The sequence below is a fragment of the Ailuropoda melanoleuca genome, chromosome 8, assembly GCF_002007445.2.
Source record: "Ailuropoda melanoleuca isolate Jingjing chromosome 8, ASM200744v2, whole genome shotgun sequence".
NCBI lineage: Eukaryota > Metazoa > Chordata > Mammalia > Carnivora > Ursidae > Ailuropoda > Ailuropoda melanoleuca.
Genome location: NC_048225.1, coordinates 94,032,518 through 94,045,183, shown reverse-complemented (window position 1 = coordinate 94,045,183; position 12,666 = coordinate 94,032,518). Strand labels below are relative to the sequence as shown.

Here is a 12,666-nt window from a genome sequence, read left to right as displayed (position 1 = left end):
TTTCCTTTTCCTTTTCCCTTTCCCTTTTCCCCTTTCCTTTCCCTTTCCCTTCCCTTCGAAGGCTCCACACCCAACATGGAGCTTAAACTCACAACTCTGAGATCAAGAGTTGGGTGCTCTACCTACGAAGCCAGCCAGGAGCCCCCAAAACATGTTACCTTTGAGGAAATGTTGGTTGGGGGAAGAGTGTTGGCTCTGGAAATTGTGAGCCATAAAATAATTTAGTACAAACTATTTTAGACATAGCAAAGTCTCTGTTGAAAGATAAAGAAAACTATTCCAGTAATTGCTTAATGAATCATTAGCCTGAGTTCATCCAGAGAGCAGTGCTGCTTTGTGCAGAATTCTTACAAATTAGTTCTCTCTCTCTCTCTCTTTTTCTTTCTCCTTTGGAGATTTATAGGCCATAAAGGTGAACTTGCTGCCTTTGAACATGCAGGGAAACATTTCTGGATTCAGGTATCTTACAAAGAGGTTTTCTCTGTTCAGAGATAACTTTTGCTCAATGTGATGAGATCTTAGGTATGGTCTCGAAGTAAATAATATGAACATGATGCTATTTAGGAAATAGATACACAAAAGTATCTAGTATTTCTGTTATATTACTTTTTTCGAAAAATGCTGGATATGAGGGTAAGGAAAACAGTAATATACAGTACATTCAGCTCTCTATTGTTTTCTCTGAGGAAAAAAGAGTTATGATAATGAAAAATACAGATTGGTGGGTAAGGTAGATCATTTTCTGTTTGGGTTTGAACTGTATAAACTGATGCACTTTGTGAATGTGACACACTCACTGCCTTCATTGTTCAGTTCTAGAACCTCCTTGGACTGACCTAGCTGGTGTTTTGCTCCATTTTATTTTCCTCCACTGAATAGACTTATTTCAGAATAGCGTTCTTCAAAGTGAATTATTTTTGTAGTGGGTTCAGTTACACAGCTGGAGCTGGATTGCAATCAGAAGAAAAATTCCTTCCAAAGTATGTTGATCAAGATTCCATTGCAGACAATAGAACCACACTAGTCAGTTTAAGCAGAAAGGAATTTATTGTAGGGATGAAGGAGATTTTAGAGTAGTCAAAAGGACTGTAGGGACAGGCAGCAAGTGAACTTCCAGGAACAATTCCTAGAGCAGAGCTGTGGCTGCTGCAGAGGTCCCAGCTTGAGTAGATGGCGCTGTGGTAAGCTAGCCAGAACTGCCGCACAGGGTAGCTGCCGCACCTCTGGACTGACTGGACCCTGGAGTGTCCACTGATGCTGCTGCAGAAAACAGGGACCTCTACCACTGTTCTTCCAGAAGAGTCTCACAGCCTATACATTTTTATGTTCTTATACCTTCGAAGTCATTGTGTATTTGTTCATCAGAAGCTGGGGTGCATGTTGATATGCTAGCTAGCTGCAGGGAATTCTGGGAAATGTAGTTTTTTGCCTTCTGACCTCTAATGTTTCAGAAGTCATGTTGGAAAAATGTTGATTGAGCCAGTGGGCAAAATGTGTCATACAGAGCCAATATTTTATTTTGAGGAGGTTAGGATGTTTGTTTTCCCATGGCATTTTATATTTTATTTTAGAGAGAGACAGAGAGAGGGAGAGAAAGCGAGAGCAGGAGTAAGCACAGTGGGGAGGGGCAGAGGGAGTGGGAGAGAGAAGGTCTAAGCAGACTCCACAGTGAGTGCAGAGCCTGATGCAGGACTCTGTTGCATGACCCTGAAGGATCACCAACCTGAGATTGTGACCTGAGCCAAAACCAGGAAAAGGACACTTAGCCTACTGTGCCACCCAGGCGCCCCTCCCATGGCATTTTAGATGTTGTAGCTTTTCTGAATGTTCATGTTTTCCTTTTGTTAGCCATGGATTTACCCCTTTTCAGTCCACTTTCTAGAATCCTTTGGGGGATCTTGAGCAGGTCAGCTCTCCCAGATTTTACCTATGAGTATCTATCTGTTTTAGGATAGAACTTAAAAACTCTTGAATTTGTGTTTCTGGGGCTATCAGAGTAAAATAGTTTATGTTTTATCAATACATAGTAAAAATACATACTACAAATCACTGTATGGGAGTCTCAACCCACTCTCCCTTCAAGGTTCCAGAGAAGTGTAGAAATGAATGTCAGATTTAACTCTATTGAGTCAAGCAGTTGAACATTCTAGCTGAAAATTCTGAAGTTTGGATGGTGGCTATGGTTGTAGAACAGTGTAAATGGACTTAATGCCCCTGAGCTGTACCTTAAAATTTACTATCTTAACCATTTTTATGCTGTATGTATTTACCACATGAAATAACAGACTTAGCAGCCTCGGACCTAGGGCTTTAATATCAGGCTTTGTCATATATTGGCTGTTGGACCTGGCGTGTGGTACTGAGCCTCTCTAAGGATGGTTGACTTATCTTGCTATGGGCAGTATCCTACTACATACTAAATATATAGTAGTAGTTTCTTCCCAATCTGGGAAAGAGGGCAGGCTGGTTGAGTGGTGGACTTTCTGGAACAGAGCAGACTGACAGGGTGGAGGCCTGTATTGGTCACATGGGAGGGTGATGGGGGATCCACCCCTTTCCTAAAGAGTGGGCACTTGGTCAGAACTGAGTCTGTAGGCAGGTGACTAGCACTCTACTAGGGTTTCTTTCCTTTAGTCTGGAAAATAACTTTTTTTAAAAAAATTCTTTGAAGGGAATCTTAGACATCACACTGGTTTATCCCTTCATTTTACCTGCAAGAAGGCTCAGGTCCAGATAACCAAGGGACTTACCCAGGTTTGTGCTGGAACAGAAGTGTGATGAGAACTTAAGATGCCTGATTGCACACCCCCACCATTTTTAAGGCTTGCTGAATGTTGGGCATTTGTGATACAAATTTGGTTAAGTCAAGGTTCTTACTCTCAAGAACTTGCCATTTTTCCTTCCTAGAGAGAAAATACATGAATTAACTATAATAAAAAGCACTAGAATAAGATCTGCTATGATAAAGGGGCTGGAATTGAGATGTGAATGACAGAAGGGGGTGTAGTGAGATCCACCTGAAAGAGGGGAATATGTATCACACTTGAGCCGACATCTCTGTGGTTATGGTGGCATTAAGGAAGCCCCCTCTTGGTTGGAGACCATTTGGTCAGATAGCGGGGTGCCTGTATGTGCACATGTGTGTGCATCTGTCTGGGTGGCGACAGGAGAGTCCAGGAAGAGTCAGCACAAGTAGGAACATCTTGGAAAAGGGCTTCCTCTTTGGGAACAGGCCTGTGTTTGAAATCTTGCTCTCCCCCCTACTAATTTTGAGCAAATAATTTACCTATTCTGACCCCCAATGAACTCATCTGTAACACAGGGTTTTAGAAAAAATGACTAGAAGGGTTGTTGGAAGGTTATCATTAGAAAACACATACCCAGAATATTAGTGATTTATATGAGAAGGAAATGTCTCATTCATACAAATATATGTGGTTGAATTACATCACTGTGACCTCCCCTGCTTTGCAGATTTTCAGCATCTTGATGGTGGTGGTGCGGGGATTGGTGTTGGTTCTGCGAGTTCTCCAAGGCGTGGAATACTTGTAGGGTTTCTCACAGTGCCTAGGATCGAACTCTGCTCTCTATATGGGAAAGAGGCAGTGAAGAATACCAGACCTGGGCCCTTTCTTTTGAACTGTCTTGTGCTTTAGACTTCTCAGTTTTGCCTGGTTGTAGATTGAAAGGATCAGAATGAATAACTGCATGTTAACTTATTCATCTAAAAAATCCTTGAATCTAGGTGCTCAGAGCTTTCCATAGAGTGCAAGATGATGATTGTTCAGTTTGTAAATATTAGGTGGTCCGCTTGAGTGTGTCCCTGCCTGGGAATCATATGAGGTAGGGTGAGCTGTTAAGAACCCTCTGGGGTGACCAACGTTCAGCTCTAGGGAGGCATAATCAGTGTTAGATCTTTACTACCCGTCCTGTGGACCTAGGCCAGCAGATGTCATCACCTGAGAGCTGGTTGAAAATCTAGAATCCCAGGCCCCATCCCAGAGGTGAGAATCTGGGCCAGAATCTACATTTTAGCAAGATGTGTAGATGATTTGTGTGCACACTGAAGGTTGAGAAGCACTGATATGGAACACGGGATGTGGACAACTGTCCCTTGGAGTTCAGTCTCCCCTTTCTATGTGGAGCAGCTGTCCTGGTTCTGTCTGGCTAGAACGTATCCTCAGTCTATGTCTGACTCACTTCGAGAACTGAAGAATAGTTTTCGAATTGACTAAGAATTGCAGGGTCAAGAAAGGAAATGGGGAAGGAACAGAATATGAAAAAATCGTTCTTGATTTTTGAGGCTCTAACATTTGCCTTGAATTGTGTGGTTGAACTCAGTGTCTGTAGAGTTTTTGCCTATAAAAGCAGGCGAGTCAACATTTTTCTTACCCAAATCATTAACTGCTAGTTATTGGCCTTCTTGTTCTGTTCATTGGCTCGGCTTTTCTGTCCGGTTATTTCCTGCTGGTAAATATTTTAAATGGAGAAGGACAGACATGAGAGAAATGTTTTTATTTCTTCTAAATGGATATTTTCTGAAAAGGAATTAATGATGAAAGACTGTGTAATTTTTGTTGATGGGGTTTAACCAGCACAGGGTGTTCAGTAGTCCTGGGCCTTCTGGTGGAATATAAATGTCTTTTTGGTTTCTTATATTTTATGAGATATCATTTTTCTGCTAAAAAAATTAAAGTCAGAAACGTTTTGAAGCATAAGTAAGCCTGGGGTTCTGAATTTTAAGTGTAATTCTTAGTGTTTAAGAACATCATATTAAAAAAGGTAAAATGTTGGAATATTTTTGAGGTGGAATTAAAAAAAAATTCTAGCTTGGCTTTTAGTGCTTTTACCTTTATCCTTGTTACGAAAATGGCATTTTCCTAGCATGACATCATCACGTGACCTTTGAGCTTGTTTGCCTTATTTAATTTACTCTCCACTAGTTTGAAATTTTTGAGATGGGGAAAGGAGCTTTGGATTGGGGTCCAGAGCCAGGTTAAAGGTTTGAGTTCTCTGCTCTGCTGCTGCCTGGCTACGTGGCGTAGGCATTTCCTGGGCTCTGATGTCGTCATCTCTGAATGGAAGGAACTGGACCAGATCCATGATTTTGATGAGATGGGGCTTTATGAGCAGCTTGTGTGTGTATCAGGATCTTGAATGTGGAGAACATGTGTTATTTGATAATGTACAATACTGTGTTTATTTGGAAAATGGAAAAAAATGTTTAAACAAGTGGCACCATATAAAGCATGATACAACCTTGCTGGCTAACATAGGATGGGAAGTACATGGGACTAGCAGTTAGTTTAGGTAACAATTTTTAGTGAGTGTAGCATGCCAGTAACTGTTTTAAACTTTTGGTATATATATGTTGTCATTTAAACTTCACAAACCCTGGGGTGCCTGAGTGACTTTCTCACTTAACATCCAACTCTCGATTTTGGCTCAGGTCATGATCTCGTGGAACCTGCTAGAGATTCTCTCTCTCCCTCTGCCCCCCCCCCCCAAGCTTGCCCTCTTTCTCTCTCTGTCAAATAAATAAGTAAATCCTTAAAAAACAACAAAAAGTCCTCACAAACCCCTAGAAAATCAGTAATGTTATCATATGAGCAGATAGAACACAAAGGTAAAGCATCTCACTCCAGATCATCGTAACCAGTATGTGGGTAGATCTGGGATCTAAACCAAAACAAGTGTGCAACCTTGGCTGCTAGGTTTCCTACTTCTGCAGTCATAGTCTGATATGAATCAAGATAAATTCTATCTATATTTTACCTTCTGGAAAAAAGTTTTATAATATGTGTAATGGTATGAAATTGCCCCTCAATCCTCAGGTGTAAAAAAAAAAAAAGTATTTTCCTCTAAATCCAATTAAAGTTTTATTGGCAGAGACTGCTGAGTTGTTCAATATCAGTAGCACTAGGGGGTTCCTTCCCCACCCACACAATTTGACTCGAAAGTCCAGAGGATCTCACATCCCTACTTTATCATGGTGGTGCCGAGATGCTCATTGGCCAGCCTTGTAAACTGCCCACTTTAGAGTGGCCAATTACTGTTTATTCCTTCCATACTCGACTTGGCCACCATGACTCCCTGGGGCTCCTGAGGCCAAACCAAGGCTTCTGGGTGTTAGTTCCCAGCTGTTCGCCTGTTCAGTCTTGCCAGAAGTTTTCACCTGCCCCTGCCTGGTACAGGTCCAGACACAGGGTGCTAATGGACACAGAGCTTCCTGAAGGGAAGGGAAGCATAGCTCTCATTCTTTCATCCTAATCCTATGGGAAATTGGTTAATTTCTCTATCAAATTATCCTCCTGCCTGAAATGACAGCAAAATTTAACACGATTGACCTTAAGCAATTTTATTAGCGTCCAATTTGCGTTTCTCTTGTTCGAGTGGCTAACCTGAGATAACCTCAATTCATTGCTTGCACTGTCTGTGTGACACCGGATACATGCATTGAATTCTTTAAGCCTCTGTTTCATCTTTTATAAAATGGGAATAATAATGGTTTCTGTTCTACAGAGGGTCCTGGGGGATCAGCTTTGACAAGCCATTTATTTGGAGAACGGCAATGAGACCAGCCAAGCTGGAGGGAAGAGTAGAAGTGGGTGGGGCTGTGGTGGTGCCCGGGCTAGAAGTGTATAAATGCCATTTTATGGAGTTTGGACTCTCATTAGCCTTCTTTCTGGTTGTTTGATTAACTGGAGTTTGTGTTCTGCCTAAGATGTATGAAAATCCCTCTGATTAACTCCTGTTTCGGCCTGTTTAGGACCCGACTGACTTTGAGTGGAGCTTCTGGATGGAATGGGGAAAACAGCGGCTTGTGCGGTTTCTGTTTGGCCACGTGGCTGTGTCTCAGCTGGCCAACGTGCTTGCAAGGAAGGTATGACTGACTGTGTGCCTCATTTCCCTTTAAGCTGCTTTCTTTGCTTTTTGAGAGGAAAGAGTCCTGAACTGGGAATCAGGAGATGTGGATATTAGCCTTGGAAGCCTGGAAAAGATAAGAAAGACTTGCTGATGATTAAAAAGACATTTATGATAAAAATTTCGTACATTCTTATCCTGCCCTTGCTTCCTCCACATTATTTTTAAAGCCATCGAATATGAAGGTTTTAGAATAAAACTACAGAGGGTGTTCCTTAAGATCATACCTAATCAAATGATCTTATTAAAACAAATGCTTGTCGAGGACCTGTGATTTCCTCGTACAAGTTCAGAAGAAAGTAGAGTGAATGATATCATTAAATGGGAACAATTTTAATGTCAAATAATTGATGCCACAGTAGCTGTTGTAGATCAGAATTCCAGTAGTATTTTTTATTCGTACCCTGGCCTGGAGTGGAGAACAAGGGTTACTTCAAAGGGGATGTTTGAGAAGTACTTTCGCAAGCGGGAGGATTGAAAGCCCCTTGATGTGTTTTGCTACCTAGGGACCTGAGATACTTCCAGAAGGATCTGTCTGTAGCGGAGGGGCCAGGCTTTGTCCAGTGTTCTCTGCTACATGCTTCTTGACTCTGTAGATTTCTTAATTTGAAAAAAACGAGTGTCTGCTTGAAAATCTTTGTAGTAAAGACAACACAATCAAAGACTGACTTAGAAGTCAGCCCACAAAAAAATGTTTGATTCTTAGAGGTTCATGGAGGTGAAGAAACAGAAGAAGCAGGAGCCTCTGGGCAAGAGAGACCAGAATGGGAGACCGAAAAAACGGTGCCATGTGGTTAGAGACGTGAACCGGACTTGGGATATTTTTTAGCTGTTTCTTGAAAGTCGGTACTTTTAAGGCTTGCTTCTCATCCTGGAAGATAGGAAATCCCAACAGCACATTAACTTTCTTTGTTTTAAATATGATATTACTTTTTGTACTGAAGTGGTTTCTATCTTCTAAAATGGTGAAAACTAAAATCATGTGCTGTCATATCTTCATACATTAAAACATTTCCTAGGACTTCCTGAGCAGACCCAATATAAAAAATACATGTTTGGGGTATTCCTAAGCTAGAAGGGATTATATAGGTACCTAAGCCCTCATTAGTGGGTTTCTTTTCTTCCACAAATTTCTGTTTGGTATTTTTTTAAGAGTCCAAGTTTTCTAGAAATTTAACGTTTTTGTGTTTAACCAAGGTTTCTCTGCCCATAGGTAAATGACTTACTCTGCCCCTAGGTCTCAGTTTTCCCATCTGTAAAATGACTAGCATAATACCTGTCACTTTTACTTTGTGAGGGGAAGGTGAAACGTATCCCATCTTACTCCTGCTGCTGTGGGTAAGGGTCAGTCGCAGTGTAGCGGAAGAGTACTAGGTGGTGTGTTAGGTCCTGGGCTTTCTCACTGATTAGCTTTATAACTTTAGGAAAGCTTTTCACCTCTGAATTTTAATTCATCATTTTCTGTAAAGTAGGGGTGGTGAGACACCCATTAAAAAATGGTGAGTTTTATCTGTGAGAAATGTCATTAAAAAGTAAGGGTGAGGGCACCTGGGTGGCTCAGTTGGTTAAGCATCTGCCTTTGGCTCAGGTCATGATGCTGGGGTCCTGGATTGAGTCCCACATTGGGCTCCCTGCTCAGTGGGGAGCCTGCTTCTCCCTCTGCCCCTCCCTTCTGCTTGCTATAGGGAGATATTTTAACATAATTTCATGACTAATTGTTATATCATGTAGAAAAAAACAAGGAAAATATAATTAATAAGCTTGATAAAAGAAATTATGTAAATTGTTACACCTAACAACTAGAGAATTCATATTCTTTTTTTTTTTTTTTAAGATTTTATTTATTAATTTGACGTAGACAGCCAGCGAGAGAGGGAACACAAGCAGGGGGAGTGGGAGAGGAAGAAGCAGGCTCCCAGCAGAGGGGCCTGATGCAGGGCTCGATCCCAGAATGCTAGGATCATGCCCTGAGCTGATGGCAGACACTTAATGACTGAGTCACCCAGGCGCCCCCGAGAATTCATATTCTTTTAAATAATACAGAATATTTATAAAAATTAACCACATATGGTTGGCTCAGTTGGTTAAGTATCGCCTTCAGCTCAGGTCATGATCCCGGGGTCCTGGGATTGAGCCCTGGGTTGGGCTCCCTGCTCAGTGGGGAGTCTGCTTCTTGCTCTTCCTCTCCCTCTGCCCCTCTCTCCCTGCTCATGTTCTCTCTCTCTCTCTGTCTCAAATAAATAAAATCTTAAAAAATTAATCATCTGTGTACCACAAATTTCAACATATTTTCAACAAAATTTCAAAGTATGTGTTTTATATAGGCTACCCTCTTTAATCCCAGTGCAATTAAGTTTGGAAACCAATAACACAAGATGACCTGAAAACTCTAATTCCTTTAGAAATTAAAGAGAACATATTTTTAAATAACTTGTAGGTCAAAAAAGAGATCATCCTAGAATTAGAAAATAGTTAGAAATGAATGAAAAAGATTTTACATATCAAAACTTGTAGGGTGTGGCTAGAATGGTACTTGATTGGGAACCATAATCTTATATACTCTTATTAAAAAAGAAAGTCTGAAAAATAATGAACTAAGCACACAAGTTAGGAAAGGATAGAAGGAAAGGAAGGAAACAACAAAAATAAGAGCAGAAATTAATAAAATAATCAGTGGCAAGATTGATCAAGGAAAAAGAAAGTACACAATAAGCTGTATTAGGTATGGAAAAGCTGATGAAAAATATAGAGGATATTTTGCACAACTTTACACCAAAAATCCTGAAAATTTTGGCAAAGCAGACACATTGCTAGAAAATACGACCTACTGAAACTGACTCATGAAGAAATAGGAAGACCAAATTGTACTATAACTGTGAAAAGAAATTGAATCACTAGTCAAAAATCTATTTGTAAAGAAAACACTAGTAATTTACCAGTTCTGCCAAACATCCAAGACACAAATGACTTAAATCTCTCCCAGACTTTTTCAGAAAAGAGAAAAAGAGGGAACATACTATTTATGAAGATAGTATAAAATTGATACCCAAATCACAGGATATACCCTACCAGATATTACGACTTATAAAGATATGATAATTAAGACATTGTCGTATTGGCTCCAGGGTAGACAAATAGACCAATGGAACAGAATAGAGTTTAGAAAATACCTGTGCATAGTTGGAAACTTGTTTTGTGACAGAGTTGGCATTTTGGATCTGTGTGGAAAGCATGAACTGTTCAATAAACGCAGCTGACACAGTTGTTTAGCTATGTTAAATGAATACTTATCCTTTTCAAGGTAGATTAAGGACTTATAGTGAGAAAGTATATTATTTCTAGAAAGTGTGAGGTAGAATATCTGTTAATGTCAGGGTCAAGAAAGATTTCTTAAGGCAGAAAAAGTACAAATTGTAAAGGAAAAAATTGATATTTTTATATTAAAATAAGAACTTACCAGTGTATAATCATGTGTAATCATCAGTGTATAATTGTGCACATCTTTGGATGTATCCAAAGAGACAATGAAGAAAGTGAAGAAGCGAATCAGTAATAGGTTGTTTACAAGCTGACAGAGGATTAGTATTTAGAACACTTAAAGAAATTTCCTAAGGAAAAGACAAATCACCCAATAAAAAAAGGGCTCAAGATGTGGAAAGGAATTTGCAGAAGACGAAACACAAATGACCAATAAACTTAGAACACATGTGCAACTTTATTAGTAATCAAGCAAATGCATGTTAAAACTGTATCATTTCATAATTTCCAGTTTAGCCAAGACAAAAATCCCGATTGTATCCAGTATTGGCTGCCTGAACTCAGAGAGGTTGTGAATATGTATTGGTACAGTTTCTTCATAATACGGAGAGGTGCATGGCCCATAGCTGCAGTGCTAACTCTGACATTCTCCCTGGAGAAACTCTTTTTTGCCATCAGGGGATGAGTCAGGACACTCATTGCAGTGATGTTTATAATAATGAAGAACCAGAAGCAATCCAAGTATCAGTTATGGAGAAATGGATTATTCTATGGAAAGGAATGAATCATAGCTATAATAGTCAACATAGACGAATTTTTGGACCACAACATTGAGGTAATAATAAGGCAAGTTGCAGAGGATTCCATCAGATATGCTCCCATATATATAAAGCTCAGAATTGTGCAAAACTAAATGATACATTCACATGTATGCTTGCAAAGATGAGATAACTATTAAAATTCTGGATAGTGGTTATGTCTGGTTGGGATGGAAAGTAGAATTGGGGGATATGCAGGCCCACCCCTTTTTTTTTTTCCTTTGACAGTTTGTTTATTTTAATTGAGGCCTGCTTGACATCTGGCCAACACCCTTGAAAGTACTGATAGAACCTTGTCTTTCTTAAGCTGGTGGCGGGGATACAGGTGCTCTTTCACTATTCTCTATCCCTTTCAGACTTTATAAATGTTCCTTTCTCTGCGTTTAATTTTTGATATACTTGTAACTGCACATGTGGAAGAAGGAAGTGGGGCAGAAGGAAGGCAGGTGCCCTGGACACACCGAGTTTTTCATCTTCTGCCCTCTCTGACTCTTGAACGTGCATCCGGACTGACACGGCCGCATCTGACCGGTCTCCTTTGCCTCTCTCTCTGTTCTTGCTACTTCTTGTTTGCTTCCTGTAGATCAGTGTCTCTCTAGCTTTTTTTCTTTATCATCCCCTTCCCCCCTCCCCAGCCTTTTTAGATATAATTTTTCCCAATTGTGACTTCCTTACTATGAAATTTTAATACCACAGATACACTGTTTACATACTCTATGCATGCCTGTGCTTTGTGCATAAAGACTGAGGTTTTCTTGTCTCCAAGAACCAGCCCCCGCCCCAGGCAATCTGGCCCCTTGGCTAATGCAAGATGTAGATTAACTTTCTAGATGCGCTTGACTGGGCACTCCTCCCCCTCCTTTCCAGACTTCCTCCATTTTCAGCTGCTGCTTTGCATGTACCAGCATCAGAAATGTACCTAGTTTAGGATCTAGATGTTCCTCCATTTAATTTGCTTGTTACTTTGAGTCGAAGCTCTTTTTATCTTTGGCAGTATTCAGAGCGCTTAGGAGCACTCCCGTGAATCCCAGCTTTGCAGCTCTCCAGCCACGTGGCCTTATATGCAAGTTAGTTAAGATCTTTGAGCCTGTTCCTCATTTGTGCAATAGGGGTAGTACTGCCTGCTTCTCAGGGGAGTGGTGAGGGTCTGATGTTTCTCAGGGTTATGCTTGTGTAGGATGAAAGCCAAGTGCTGCCGCGGTCTGCGGGCGTTTGCCGAGGTCGGCTGTGTGCTTCTGGGAGCGCTTACCTCTGCTGTGCTCAAGAAAGGAGTCTACTGTCTTGAGATTCTAGAACCCCTGAGGACAGAGGCTGTCTGTTCAGCCGTACCTACACTCCTCCCATGCATGTCTTTCTCTGACGCTCTCTCAAGCTTGAGTTGGGGTGTGGAGGGCGGGGGAAGGATTGAGAGACACAGCCCCTTCCCCTCAGGAAGCTGGGGGAGAACACAGAGGAAGCCAAATACCGATCTTGATTTTGGACCTGCTGCCGTGGTGGGTTGGGTGCCTGGGAGGAGGCGTGGGCCACCTCTGCCTCCGGGTGTCAGGGAGAGCTTCCCAGGAGGTGCCTTGGAGCTGTGGTTTGAAGGAATGGGAGCATTTGCTTCTTTCAGTTTCCTGCATCTCCTGAGCCGGTCTGGGGGGACAGGTGGACTTTCTGTCTGCGG

General features: G+C 41.2%; 1 protein-coding gene across 1 annotated transcript in view; it reads left to right on the top strand.

The window, feature by feature from the left end:
- The window catches only part of HHAT (hedgehog acyltransferase), a 306,415-nt gene that overhangs the window by 20,450 nt on the left and 273,299 nt on the right, over positions 1-12,666 (top strand). Inside the window, exons 2-3 of the mRNA XM_034667656.1 lie at positions 3,475-3,548; positions 6,770-6,883. Coding sequence (XP_034523547.1) covers positions 3,475-3,548; positions 6,770-6,883 — 188 coding nt within the window. The remainder of the gene's footprint in view (positions 1-3,474; positions 3,549-6,769; positions 6,884-12,666) is intronic.